We start from the raw sequence: 14,285 nt of genomic DNA, 5'->3' as shown, positions 1-14,285 counted from the left end.
GGACGCCTGGGTGTGCCAGGAGCCGGGTGGACTTGTCTCTGGTTGGCGCGTGTGGCCGGCCGCAGCGCCGGGCGGGTGACTCTCTCTCTCTCTGCGTGTGCGCACGTCGGTGCAATGGCGTGATGTCAGCGGCATGTGTTCACGCTAGGTTCCTGCACCGGGACGCCTACGTCCTGGGGGGGAGGGCCCCCCTGGCCTGTGCAGCAGAGTCTCCGTTCTGAAGGCTCAAAGTGGGCCCGATGCCTGCCGTGGGGCCTCCCGGATCTGCACGGGGCTAGGTTGTGAGGCTCTGACCTTCTGGAGGGCCACGGTGATCCAGCCCACTGTATCGGCGGCTGCAGTGCCTGGGACCGAGGGAGGCAGGATGCCCCTTGGAGCAGGGTATGGTGACGTGCTCAGGGTCCGCGCTGGGACTTCTCTGCCATCGGAGTGCTCCCCTGCAGATGGTGGTATAGCCTCGAGACCAGGGGTTCCTCCCAGAACCCAGGGTAAGTTACACTTGTATCACGTGGCACTTGCCTGGGTCAGAGCGGGAGGTTGGGACGGTAACTGTCCCCACTCCATGGGCAAGGCCTACCACTGGCTGCCCCATAATAACACCTTCCTTCCACCTCCTCCTGCGCTTGGCGATCCCTGCCTGGCCTAGCAGAACAGACAGTTGTCCTTTGTCCCGGGCTCCTGCTCTCTGAGCTGGGTCAGCAGAGTTTGGACTTGCACTTAAAAGTGCTTTCCTGGCGGAAGGACTGTACATCTACGACACAAAGAAAAACCCCACGGCTGCCCCAGGCCAGCCGACTCAGGCTCAAGGGGCTCGGGCTCCGGGGCTGGTTCTTTGCTGCGCAGACTTCTGGGGCTTGGGCCTGAGCTCAGAGACCTTCCCACCCTGCAGGGCCTTGAGCCTGGGCGCAGCCCAAGCCCAGAAGTCTCCGCAACAATGAAACAGCCGCACAGCCCAAGCTCCAGGAGCCTGAGAATGGTCCCTCGAAGATGGTGTCTCCAGTGCGATCCTGGCATGCTGTCCCACGGCTGTATGGCTGGCTAGCCTTGGGCTGGGCTGCTACCGGGGATGAGTCTCAGGCACTTCCCTCTTGCTCCCTGCAGCCTGGTGGCCTGCTGGTACTGCGTGGCTCTGCTTAGCTGTCTGACGGTGAAGCTGAGAAAGGGCTGATGAACACTGCGAGGGGCCCCTTGATGGGAGAAAGCATGCACCAGTGAGGAGGGCAAGGTCAAGGGAGCCTCGGCACCTCGGTCCTAGCTCCAGGTCTGCCCTTAACTGCTTTGTTAGTGAATCTTCCAGGGCTTCTGTTTCCTGTTCTGTAAAATGGGGCCATTCAGTCACATACACGCACACACATACTTGCCCTTGGAGAGTGCCACGCTGTCTGTCATGGCCATGGGCTTCCCTCTCCAGGGGCTGGCAGGGAGGGCTGAGGTAGCTCTCCATGAGCACTTCTTGGATCCTGATCCCTCCTGGAAGGAGCCCACTGACTGATGCAAATCCCAATATGCTCCAACAGGGTAAGAGCCGTGGTCCGGGAGCTGGTGTGATTTTTGGCACGTGGGGGACGTTTGGGCAGGTGCTTCCCAAGGGAGCAAGGCCCGTCTCCTTGCAGGAAGAGTGGGCTTTGCTCTTTGGCTGTTTCCAGCAACTGCAGTCTGATGGAGTAGAGGTCCCACAGTGTCTGGAGTGGCGACGGCCTTGCCGAGAGAGGAAGGGCCTATGGGAGGAGAGGAGGCTAGAGGGACTTCACTGGGACAGACTTGGAGGATCCGAGCAGTTGGGGAGCCATGGGAAGGTGGGAGGTGTTTCCACGCACATACAGCTGGGAAGGTGGCTGCAGAGCAGAGTGCAGGCCGGAGAGTGGCCTCGAGAGGGAGCTCCAGAGCTCAAGGTGAGAGCTGACAGATGCAGCAGGCGTGAATGAGTGATTCAGCTGAGAGAAGGTCAAGGCGGCAGCAGATACAGGCCATGCTAGGGAAGGAAGAACAAGTGTGTTCACTGAAAGCCGCCGTGCGTGATCTGCGTGTGCACACGTACTGTGTTCCTGAGCGCATGGATGTTCGCCTGTGTCCGCACGTGTGCATGTCTCTCTCGGGTCCCTTGGCATTCCCAAAGTGCCAATGACTCCAGCTCTTGATGCAGCGTGCTGACCCAGGACGTGGCAGAGTGTGTCGAGTGAGGCCTGTGCATGGCACTGCTTGTGTAACTGGTGAGTCAGCGAGTGGGACGAGGTGTTCTTGCCTGGAAGGCAAGGAAGGGACACTGCAGGCCTGCGGGGTTTGCTGTTAGCTGGCATTACCTTGTAGTTTCAGGTGCAGCTGGTGACCCGGGTCAGTTATTAGCTGTGCCCTGGCCCGGACCTCTTGGCAGGGCCGGATGCCAAGTGCTTCATTCAGGCAGGATGGGCATCAAATCAATTTAGCATTTGCATAATCAGTAGCCCCATTCCCTGGGGAGTTAATTCAGCGTGTGTCACTCCCTCAGACAGAGGCACCCAGTCCCCAGGAAGAGGTGGGGGCCTTTGTCTTCCCCAGCCCCATGCCTTAGGGGCAGGACGGCCTGAGGCAGGGTAGTGAGGCTCCTCTCTTCTTGCACAATGCCAGCCGCAGGAGCGTGTGGCATACACAACCAGCCTCCAGCTGGCAGCTCTTTCCTTCGGCCCTCACTCGCTCACCATCCGCAGGAGGTTCCTGTTGGGCAGTGAGTTAGACAAGTTACCTGTGCCGTGTGGAACAGCAGTGTTTTCTCTACTGTGGGTGCAGCAGCGCTGGCCCCTGGTTCAAGTTGCATTCACAGTTTCTTTACCGGAGTTTTTCACTTTTTGGACCCTGGTTGCAGGCTGTGTGAAAGCTACAAGAAGTTGCTGCGTCGTGAGCTGATTCAGACCGGAGCGGATAGACAGAGGGTCTGCTTGTTTATAGAGCATTTTTAGAATACAATAGCTGTGTAACCCAATGGGAATGGGTGGTGAAAGCCTCCTCTACTGGCTGGTCCACAAAGCGGAAGCAGTTCCTCTTGCAGCTCAAGTGGTACGGCTCTGAGCTGGGAATCTGCCAGACGCTAGGCCGTGCTGCTGATCTTGGGGGGGGGGGGGAGATATGTGGTGGGGGGGGCTGTCACTCAACAGACAGATCTCTTTCAAACGGATTTTGTGTCGAAACCAGGATGATAGGGCAATTGTGGTAGGAAGCAGCACGCCCCAGGTGTTCCTGTGGCCATCCCTCCTGCATGTTTGTTTGGGTCCTGGGGGGGTCACCTGCTTGAGGGTGGAGAGGCAGGATCCATGCAGGTGGGGAGGACTGAGCTGGCAGATGTGCTCCAGGCAGGTAGTTGCTCCTGGCCCTAGCCAGGTTCCAGGCGTCCATGGGCAGCTGTAGTGTGTTTTGGGAAGTGAGTGAAGGTGGGGGCTCTCTTATGGGGCTGTTGCTCCTCCTTGTGTTTAGCAGTTTTTAGTCAGTAACTTGTAAGTGGGGTGCACAGACCTCCGCTCTGGATGGGTGCGGAGCCCGGCTACTGGTGTCTATGCGCCGAACGAGAAGAGTGTGATGGGATGGGACCGGCATGCCCCGTGGTGGTAAAGGAAGCATTAACTCTCTTGCCCTGGGAAAGTGCACAGCTCTTTGCCCTGATTGCAAAGACACTGAGGGAGCAGGGAGAGAGGAGATCCATCCTCCTACTCTGGACAGGGTAACAGAAGCCCATGGGAACAACCACTCCTGCAAGACTCCAAATGCTTTAAGCTTAGGAAAAAGCTGCAGGATGCCAGGAGCCCAGGGAAGGGCTCTGGGAGCAGCTGAGCTGCTGTCCCGAGGGGCTTGCACTAAGTGGGCTCAAGCCAGCCTGCCAAAAATAGCAGCATGGACGGGGCAGCTCCAGCGGAGACTTGGACTCGACACCTGAGCCCAGCCCCAGGTGGTCGGCTGGGCCTGAGATGCTCCTCGATGGCCAGGGAGGCTGTGTCCGGACCCACCCAAAATGATGGCGGGTGGAATTCAGTGTTGATCGGTTGAGCAGTTCCCGTTTGCCCTCCAGTGTGCCTGGCTTCACAAACACCTGGCAGGGTTTGCAGCAAACTGTCATTCCTGAACCAGCTCAGAGAGGTGCTGGCCAAAGGCCACCTCCAGTCTCCTCTTGCCCAAGGCAGACACTGTCTGGATTCCGGCCAGGACACTGCATGCCAGCAGTAGCATGAGCACTGATGACCAAGCTGCTGCTGTCTGTGTATGGAAGGTGGGCAGACGTCCATTCGCATCCTCCTGGACCTCTCTTACATTCCCCATGGTTAAGACGCAACAGTCCGTACCCGTGGTAATTTCTAGTGGCTAACTACTCTGTGTGTTAAAATTACTCCTTATTTCCAGTCTTAATGTATCTAGCTTCAACTTACAGTCACTGGATCAGATTAGACCTTTCTCTGTAAATTGAAGAGTCTGTTATTCAATATCTGTTCCCCATGCAGGTACTTACAGACTGTGATCAAGTCACCCCTTAGCCTTCTCTTTAAGCTAAACAGATTGAGCTCCTTGAGTCTATCACCTATAAGGCAGGTTTTCTAATCCTTTAATCATTCTTGTGGCTTTTCTCTGAACCCTCTTCAATTCATCAACATCCTTCCTGAATTGTGGGCACCAGAACTGGACAGTATGCCAGCAGCATGTTCCCCAAACTGGGGGTATGTCCGATCATACAATTTCACCAAGCCAGGAACAAATGTGCTTCCAAAATACTACTAGTTATTATGAAGCCACAGACAATCTCCCTCAGGCCTCGCCCCTCATGCACCACCCAGACAGCCAGACTTTATGATGAAAGGCTATTAAAACCAAAGTTCATCACATCTTTTTTGGTTCTTCCAGCCCCAGAGAGCCACCCGCTCACCCAGGGTCAATATGGACTTCAGGATCTTACCAAAAAACCATGCTGATGCCAATCCTCTATTAATAAAAAGTTATTAAAAGGTTAGTTTACTAAACCTTTCATTTTAAAGTGAATCGTATTGATATCAGAGTCTGGAGATCAGTAGTGATGTTGAATCTGTTGGCTTGCAATACATCTTCCTGGTTCACCCAAAAGATTGGGGTCCTCAGTCCAGTGTTCAAAGCTCTCCTTGTTAGAAATCACAGGCCAGAGATGTGGGGCAGGAATCAGGCTAGGAGGTGATGTCACCACCACCCCCAGTCCATGTATATAGCAGAGTGCGGGCTCAAACACATGCTTTGTGTGCCTTGCCGAATCATAGGGTTTCTGTTGTCTCTGTGCTCTCTGAGGCACCTTTTGGGAGGGGCTCACTCAGGGGCATGCACAAGGGGGGGGAGTAGGGGCATGCCCCCCCATCAGTGGGGGTGCAGAACTCCTCTGGGGCCTGGGGTGAGGAGAGTGAACTCCTCTGGCCTGCGGTGGGAGATGACAGCTCCTCTGGCCCCGGGGCATGCGAGGAGATCCAGCTCCTCTGGCCCTGGGGCTGTGGTGCGGAGAACTAGCTCCTCTGGCTGCAGGGGGCACAAAGTGCCCCTCCATAAGCAGCTGAATTTTTATTTTGCCCCGGGTCCACTGAAAGAGTTGATTCTGCTTAATGCCCCATCAACACCTGACGGGCTCGTCTTGATGTAAATCTGTCTTGTGGGTGTTACCCAGGAACACATCTTTAGTAACAAGCGTGTTTAGACAGCATACAGTTTCATATCTTCATACTCAATGATGGCTCACACATTTCCCTGAGATGTAATCAGTGGAACAGCACTAACTTAATTTAATTGGGGATTGATCCTGCTTTGAGCAGGGGGTTGGACTAGATGACCTCCTGAGGTCCCTTCCTACCCTGATATTCTATGAACTTTTCCAATGATACAAGGCATACTTTGTACAAGATTTATCGCAATTGTAGAACTGCTGTGACAATATTGGTGAAGACGGTCCCCTTCCTTTTCATACAGCTTCACAACCTATACCTATCTAGGTCATCCTGTCTTCCCTTTTTGAATATTGGCATAACCGCTTTCTTCCTGTCTTCTGACACTTCCCTTGTGTTCCAAGATTTATTGAAAATAAACAAATGAATCTATGAGCAAATTCATCTGGTTACACAGAACTTTAACTGACCTCACTCAACAATGGGTGAGTGTAACCAGTGAAATAAACAACCCAGGGAAATGGTAGGTCTTCCATCTCTTGGTGTCGTTAACACTGGATGTTTCTAGACCAGGCCTTAGCCAATCACAAATTACTGGATTCAGTTCAGTTCAGGGGTACCTGGGTGAAATGTAATGGCCTGTGATAGACAGGAGGTTAGAGGATCTAATGGTCTGTTGTATTTAGATGGAGTATATGGGCCCAAAGACTAACAGGTGCTTACAAGACCCTGTCACTGTCCAACATTACAGTGTTAAACAAAGCTCGGGGGCTGGTATACGGAGATCTCTGTCTGCTTAGTCCCATGATAAATACAGCATTAAACGTCATTTCACCTTTTATTAAAGATACAGAAGAAGGCAACCCAGTTAAAGCCTTTGAAATGTAAGGTGTTAAATCAGGCTTCCGCCCTTGTTACTTTTCCCTTTTAGCTGGAGAGAGTCTTTAGAAGGAAAAAAACCTTTGTCTGACAGTCCCTTAGCTGGTGTAAAGATGGGAATAACTGTCCGGTCGGGGCAAAGATCAGAAGTTAGTAGAAACGGGCTGGAGCTGTTGGTTTTGTTGTTGCTGTTAAAGTTCAATCACGTTTCCTGCAAGACAAACACATGCAAAAGGGGAGAAGAAAGAACAGCCAAGAGAGAAAATGCAGCTTCTGTCTCTGGCTTCGACTCGCTTAGCCCCTCGTGGCTGGAGAAACACAGGCCCAGCTCTGCGATAGCCTCATGTGTGTGGGACCCAGGTCTGAGAGAGTCTGACGTGGGGCTGCCTCATTCTCTCCTGTGGAAGCTGTTCCACTCTGGATTAGTAATGAAAGGGTGATTAGAGCAGGGGACTGGACCCTAGGTCTCCCGCCTCCCTGAGGGGGCCCTAAACACCAGGCTACGGAGTCCTCCTCTCTGGCCCAATGAGTGTTCTGGAAATACTGAACTAATCTGAGAGCACGCGAGTGTGTGAGACTGGTTCTGTAGCCCACTGGTTTAGGAACCCACCTAAAGGGGAGAGGAGAGAAATAAAAACGTGGGGAAATCCCGAACTTTTCGACAGAATTTCCGCACTGTCTAAACTACGTTTTTCCGTCAAAAACCCACTGTCAGAAAATTCCTGAGCAGCTCTATTTTCATGTCCCTTTGGGCCCCGACAGTTTCATTTTGAATGGGCTCATTTTAGCCTGACCTGGCCAGAGGATTTCACACAGACTCTGTTGCATCCATCCCAATACTGGTGGCTGAGCTAGAGCACGTCTCTTGGACAGGTGTCCAGTCCTGCCAAAGACCCTGCCCTGCCCATCTGTTCCAATGGTGAATCGCCCTCACTGTTCTGAAGAAGTCTTATTTCCCGTCCGACCTCTGCTGCCTTCAACTGCCACCCTTGGGAACCTGTTACACTTTGCCTCCTGGATTGCAACCCTCTAGCGTCAGATCTGTTCTCCCTCTGTAGGTAATTATAGAGTGTGATCAAATTACTGCTTTACCTTCTCTTTGATAAACTGCATAGATTGGGCTCCTTAAATCCTATGTTTAAGTGCTCCACTGAACTGTGCACTGAACATTCAAGGATTTCATTAGCCCTCTTAGCCAGCATTGCACTTATCTACCATGACCTCCAAGTCCCCCTCTCCCCCGCCCCGCTACTTTCCAGGATACAGTCGCCGATCCTCTAAGTGTGGTGTGTATTCTTTATTCCTAGATATGTGATCTTGCATTTGGCCATATCAAAATACGTGTCTGAATGTACTCTGTTTTGTGGCAACGACCTGTCCTTGTTGTAGTTTACCACCCTATCAATCTTTGTGGCCGCTGTAAAGCTCATCAGCAGTGATTTCATATCCTCTTCCTGAGCATTGATAAGGGAATGAAATATTACTGGTCTAAGAACAGGTTCCTGCAGGGTTCCACTAGACATGTCCCATTAACACATTTTCAGATCTCTCCGATAACATTATTTTTTAAAAGTGATGTATTAACTGGATTAGAAACTAGCTCGTACTTTAATCCAAATGTTGCATGATGCTAAATCCGATGCCTCACAGAAATCAATCACACTAATTAACCAAACTTGTACTCTCATAAACCAGATAGGTCTTGTCCAGTGACCTTTACATCTCCCATGGCACAATGTTGACTTGTGGTTAATTATATTTCTGTCTTTAGTTCTCTATTGAAACAGTCCCACGTCCGCCTGACAGCCCTCCCCGGAAACGAAGCCATGGAACAGCTATCTAGCCTGTAATTACCTTTTTAAAGAGAGGCATAAAATCAGCTAATTTTCAGGAACTTCCCCAGTTTGCCTACAATTATTAAAAACTAACAGTCCAGGCAGCTCCTTCCTGGTTCTTTTTACAACACATGGTGCAAGTTCTCTGGTCCTGCAAGCTTCAAGACTGTTCGTAGTGGTAGATGCTGTTTAATATCCTCTTTAGTAACTGTTGGGAAGAAACAAACGTGTTGAAACGTGTTGGCAGTTTCCACGATATGCATCTGAGGAAGTGAGCTGTAGCTCACGAAAGCTTATGCTCTAATAAATTGGTTCGTCTCTAAGGTGCCACAAGTCCTCCTTTTCTTGTTGGGAAGAAATGTGGCTTACCACTCAGGCTCAGATACTCAAAGGGACATAGGCAGCATCAGGTGCCTTGAAAATCCCTGTGCTGCACAGAACCTGAGCTATGCACCTAGGCTCGCTATGCAATGAATGGGGAGAGCCCGGCATCTTCGATTGGGATCCCCAAAAGCCCTGCTGAAGCTAGCCCAGGGGAAAGGCTAAGGAGAGAGGCGTCCTTCTCAGAGGTGCCCCCCTCTGCTAGCAATCCCCTACCAGGAGTCAGGCTGCTTTAGTACTGAAGCTGTTCTTGCATGAAATAGCTTAGGTACCCACCTAATTGTGCACAAAATGGCTGAGGTGGTTGGGCAGGTCAGGGAGGGGCCTCCCTTATAACCTTTAGCCTAGTGATTAGGCCACTCCCCCAGGATCCGGGAGTCCCTGGTTCAATTTCCTCCCTGTGCCTGGTGAGAAGACGGGACTTGACCATCATTTAGCTACAGCTAATCAGGGGAAAGATCTTGGAGTCATCGTGGACAGTTCTCTGAAGACGTCCACGCAGTGTGCAGCGACAGTCAAAAAAGCAAATGGGATGTTAGGAATCATTTAAAAAGGGCTAGAGAATAAGATGGAGAATATCGTATTGCCCTTATATAAATCCATGGTACGCCTACATCTTGAATACTGCGTACAGATGTGGTCCCCTCATCTCAGAAAAGATATACTGGCATTAGAAAAGGTTCAGAAAAGGGCAACTAAAATGATTCGGGGTTTGGAACGGGTCCCATATGAGGAGAGATTAAAGAGGCTAGGACTTTTCAGCTTGGAAAAGAGGAGACTGAGGGGGGATATAGTAGAGGTCTATCAAATCATGAGTGGTGTGGAGAAAGTGAATCAGGAAAAGTTATTTACTTGTTCCCATAATATAAGAACTAGGGGCTGCCAAATGAAATTAATGGGCAGCAGGTTTAAAACAAATAAAAGGAAGTTCTTCACTCAGCGCACAGTCAACCTGTGGAACTCCTTGCCTGAGGAGGTTGTGAAGGCTAGGACTATAACAGGGCTTAACCTCCATTAATTTATCCAGTTCTCTTTTAAGTCCATTAATGGCTATTAGCCAGGATGGGTAAGGAATGGTGTCCCTAGCCTCTGTTTGTCAGAGGGTGGAGATGGATGGCAGGAGAGAGATCACTTGATCATTACCTGTTAGGTTCACTCCCTCTGGGGCATCTGGCATTGGGCACTGTCGGCAGACAGGATACTGGGCTGGATGCACCTTTGATCTGACCCAGTATGGTCATTCTTATGTTCAGGGGTCTTCCACCTCACAAGTGAGCTCCCCTCACCACTGGGTGAGAGCATCTTCCACTCTCTCTGGTCCAGGTAATATTGAATTCAAGTGGAATGGCTTCAGCGAGAGAGACTGACATCAGGTACCCCACTGCTCAGTGGTTAGACTCCTGAGATGGGGGAGACCCCTTCAGACACAGGAGGGCTCGAACCCCTGGGCTGAAGGTTCTGCTGGAGGCAGCTGGCTCCCCCCCGGCTGTTCTGTGCAGAGTTAAGCGTTCTCTAGGCGAGCTTACCGCACGAGGCCGGCCCTTGGAGAAGACAGGTGGAGGGATGCCCGTGGTCACCTGGCTCATGGCTCGGGTGCGGGATAGGCGTCCCAATGCCAATGGTGAGGAAGCAGCGCATGTGTCCCGACATAGGTGCCGAGGGAACCCTGGCAGCAGAACTGTAGCTGCCTGCAGGGGTTTCAGGGATCACCCAACACTGGGACACAGACCAGGGCAAAAAATATTTTAAAAACAAACAAAACAAGAAACCAATGCAGCAGCAGTCCCTTGAAGACGGTGCCCAGGGAAACTGCTCATCCCCAGACCTGGCCCTGCTTAGTTAGGCATCTGGATCCATTTGTGGATCCTTCTGACCCTTCCATCTTTTCTGCATCATTCTGACAACTCTTCCTTTTCCATCTAGCACCATGCCTCTGCGGTGTGCAAATTCCTCTAGTTCCTGAGTATGGGCAGCAGGCTAGGCCGCCCTCAGCCAGCCCTCTTTGGAGACGGCACCCATTAAACCCTGCTGCTGGGGGTGATCAGAGCCAGCTGGGAGGGGGTCCAGGGCCGAGCACCCAAGTCCTAGAAAGCCTGAGCGCTCGGGGTGCGGGGGACAGGCAGGAAGTAGGCTGGAGGGCTGTGGTGGGCAGTGGGATTCCTAGGCAGACTGGGGGAGAGGTGCCTGGTAAGGAAGCCGTGGGGTTTATGCTGAATGATGGTGCCCCGAAGAAAGTCCTGAGTGGGCTCTGGAAGTGGTGGTTAATGCTTGCTGCTGGCCTGTATCCCGTGCCAGGATCTCTCTCAAAAAATCCCTCCTTGCTGCCCTTAGCCTTGCCATGGGGGTTTAATTGATCTCTGGCTATCGTTGTCCGTTGTCTGTAGTGCTTCACGGGTGACTTGTAGCCATGGCGCCCCCCCCCCTTGATCTATATAAAAACACCCACCCCCTTTTTCTCTCTCTCTCTCTCTCTGTCCAATCACCATAGTAGCCTTCACTGAAGTAGCACTTTATGTGGCCGAATTTGTGCCTTTCCTGGCATCTAGGAAAGTGTCCTTTAAACAACTCCCCATTCTCCGTCATGCTGACTCAGCTTGGCTCAAACATTTAGCTTCGTTTGCTGATATTGGTGCCTGGGGCGGTTACAAGGCTGATCTAGCCAGCTCATGATCATTCATAATGAAGGCAATTGCTAATTTTTAATCCAAAGATCAATTAGTCTAACCATCAGGATGAGACCTAATACTGAATTACTCTGTGCCCTCTCTCCCAGGAGGGGATGGATTGTAGGCCATTGAAGGGTGACTTGTCCATCTCTAGCCCCCGGCCCCTGCTGTTTCTCTAGGTGCGGGATTAAAACATTAGAAAAGTATCTGACCTGCAGAAACTCAAGATCGTCTTGTGACAGGCAGCATGAGACCCCAGCACGATGAAGTGATTTAGGGTCTGTTCTAATCTCCCAGCCGCTACTCTGCTGGAATGCCAATCCACACGCAGTCAAGATCCTGTGTTTCCAGGTCCCCAATAACTCTGAGCCATGTAATGTGCCTTCTGGTGAAGAGCGCTTCGCTGTTCCCACTCACCCCGCCCCATCTGCATGGGCTGGAGCCAGGGACTCTAGCATGCCAGTCCTGCAGAGCCCTACAGCGCTTTCGGAAATGCCGACTGTCAGAATTGTCCTTGTGCGTGAGCATTTTTAATTCCTTCTGTTTGTTATCTGGGCTCCTAACACTAGGTTGTGGGCAAAGAACTTATCCCCTTCATGTGCCTTGAGCCTGAGTTGTGTGTTTGATCGTTTGGGCTGGTTGTCTCCTTGCCACCTTCCCCTCACATAGCTAGTTTAATGACTGGTTCCTGTGCTCATACGCTGGAGGCCATATACAGCCCCCTCTCCCCATAATGGAACCAATGCCCTCTACTTACCTACCAATGACTTACCTCCAGTATCCTCTGCTATCTGCTTTTCCTTGCTCATGGGACAGGGAAAGTCTTGAGAAGGTTACTTGGACTTTCCTTTCCTTATTCCCTTCTGAGATCTCTGAAGTGTCCCCTGATGCCATGTGGCTGGTGCAAGATTCCACTATTGATGCATGACTATGTGCGTATTGGCCTGCTGCCTTCAGAATCCCTTCCAGCCCGATCCCCTTGGCTTCACGCCAGAAAACAGCACACAGTCTTGCTGTCCAGTTGTCGTAACATGGAGTCCTCAGTGCGGATTGCCTGTTGTCGATTTGGGCTGAGCAGCTATCCTCAGGTATGGCCCCTGTAGTTCTGTGCTGCCTCTCGATTTAATGCCTCAGATGTTTCCCTGGCCACCATGCTGCATAGTAATTCTAGCTGTGTTGAGTCCCTCCTGCTCTCTTCCTTAGTCACAAGACAGCTCAGCTTCTCTATCCTGCTTTCCTCTGGAGGACACAACCACCAATCTTGAATGCTCTCTGGCTTCCTCACTGCAGATTTCTCCCCCTGTTGTACCTGGTCGTGGTGCCTGTCTGGCTGTCCAATAAATCTGCAGCCTCTAGGATACTACGTAAGGTCAATAATTGCTTTTCAAGACCACAGTCCTCTTCTTCTTTCAACACAGCTGCCAATTTGCACTTCATATGTATCCTCCTCCTGTGGGCAGGAAGGACACAACCCGGGACATTTCCTGCAGGTCATAGTAACTGTTCCCCCTCAAGCAATCACTTTACACCTAGAGCGTGGGTCTGAGATTACAGTGGAGGGGGGGAAGAGACGTTGTCAGGAGGGTGTTGGGAGCAGTGACCTACCTGGCAGAGGGGAGCTCATATTGAACAGCTAATACAGGAGACGTTCAGGAAAGTGGAAAGGTCTGAAATTGAGCATGGCAACTAGGTCATTCCTGGGAAGGAAAACAATTAATGCCGCTTTTTGGGCGAAATGTGATGTAAACCGGGGTTACTGCAGAAGGTGAATATCAGAGCGCAAAGAGCAGACGAGAGGTCACTTCCGTCAGGTGGCGCTGGCTGGGTGGGAGGGTCCTGCGCTTGTAGGATGGGGTGGAGTTGACCTGCCTTGTAGGGCTGTCCAATAGCAACCGGTCAGCGAGCGGTGGTCCTGTGCGATGCCCCCAGCACTCGCTATGGGTGTTCCCCTACTTCAGGAACGATACCCGTAGGAGTGTAGGGAGCCAGTGCACCAGACTGTGAGACTCCTCAGCCCAGGCACTGGGGCTGTTTGTGAGGGAAAGAGAAAACAGTCCTGCTGCCTTCACCCCTCCGGCCTGTCTAACAAAGAGCTCCTGCACCCTACCTTGAGATTTGTGGTGACTTTAGAATCCCCCCCCACTTGCATCAGCCTGAGGGGGACACGCAATCCATGCCCGGTCTGGAGTTCGCTGCCCCATAATATCGCTGAGCCCACCTGCTCTGCAGGAATAAAGTCCTGGGCCCTGCTCTTCAGAACGGGAACATCCCCCACCAGGACATTAGGCGGGAGCTAAAAGAAAACAAACAGACATGGGGAGAGCGAAATGCTCCTGCTGGTGCCATTATTTCCCACATCGGGGGATCTTGCAGCTTCTGAAACATTGGGTGCCAGCCCCTGTAGGAGACAGGAGGCTGGATGGACCCTTGGTCTGATCCCCAACAGCAGTTCTGATGGATGGTAGCTTTCAGTGCTACCTCAGTTTCTCTAATACTGGTATTTTCCTTGTACGGCCCTTCAGAATTATCCATAGCAGCCCTGTATCATTTCCCCTTCTCGGTCCCCGCTTTAACCCCCTTTTCTGACACGGCTCTAATTCTGGAGGGGTTGGCCCGGGCCTCCCCTGTCCCTCCCAGCAGGACTCTAGGCACCCTGCCCTCAGGCATCCAGGTGCCCACCCTGCTGGCCCCCACGCTGCCTAGTTGCAGCACGCTCCCCCCCCTCAGCCCGTGGAGAGGCAGCTAACGCTGGCTATGCCTCTTGGTCCGATCCTGGTGGTGCTGGCAGGTGGCTGCTATGTTTCAGTTCCTCAGGACAGAGGTGCTGCTCTGTGCCTTCTCCCTCCACATGGGCCATGCCAAGAATTTGTTCTCTCCAGCCTGAGTTCACCTCC

At 52.1% G+C, this 14,285-nt stretch overlaps 1 protein-coding gene across 2 annotated transcripts in view; it reads left to right on the top strand.

The window, feature by feature from the left end:
• Positions 1 to 14,285, top strand: part of HSD11B2 (hydroxysteroid 11-beta dehydrogenase 2) — a 52,502-nt gene that overhangs the window by 422 nt on the left and 37,795 nt on the right. Inside the window, exon 1 of one of the 2 annotated variants that reach the window (XM_073307284.1) lies at positions 75 to 488. The exons of the other annotated variant lie outside the window; for it this stretch is intronic. Coding sequence (XP_073163385.1) covers positions 365 to 488 — 124 coding nt within the window. The 5' untranslated portion in view covers positions 75 to 364. Of the gene's footprint in view, positions 1 to 74; positions 489 to 14,285 lie in introns of those variants that run through there. 2 annotated transcript variants of the gene reach the window in all.

Source organism: Lepidochelys kempii, chromosome 12, assembly GCF_965140265.1.
Source record: "Lepidochelys kempii isolate rLepKem1 chromosome 12, rLepKem1.hap2, whole genome shotgun sequence".
Classification (NCBI taxonomy): Eukaryota; Metazoa; Chordata; order Testudines; family Cheloniidae; genus Lepidochelys; species Lepidochelys kempii.
This window is presented reverse-complemented; position numbering and strand designations above follow the sequence as displayed.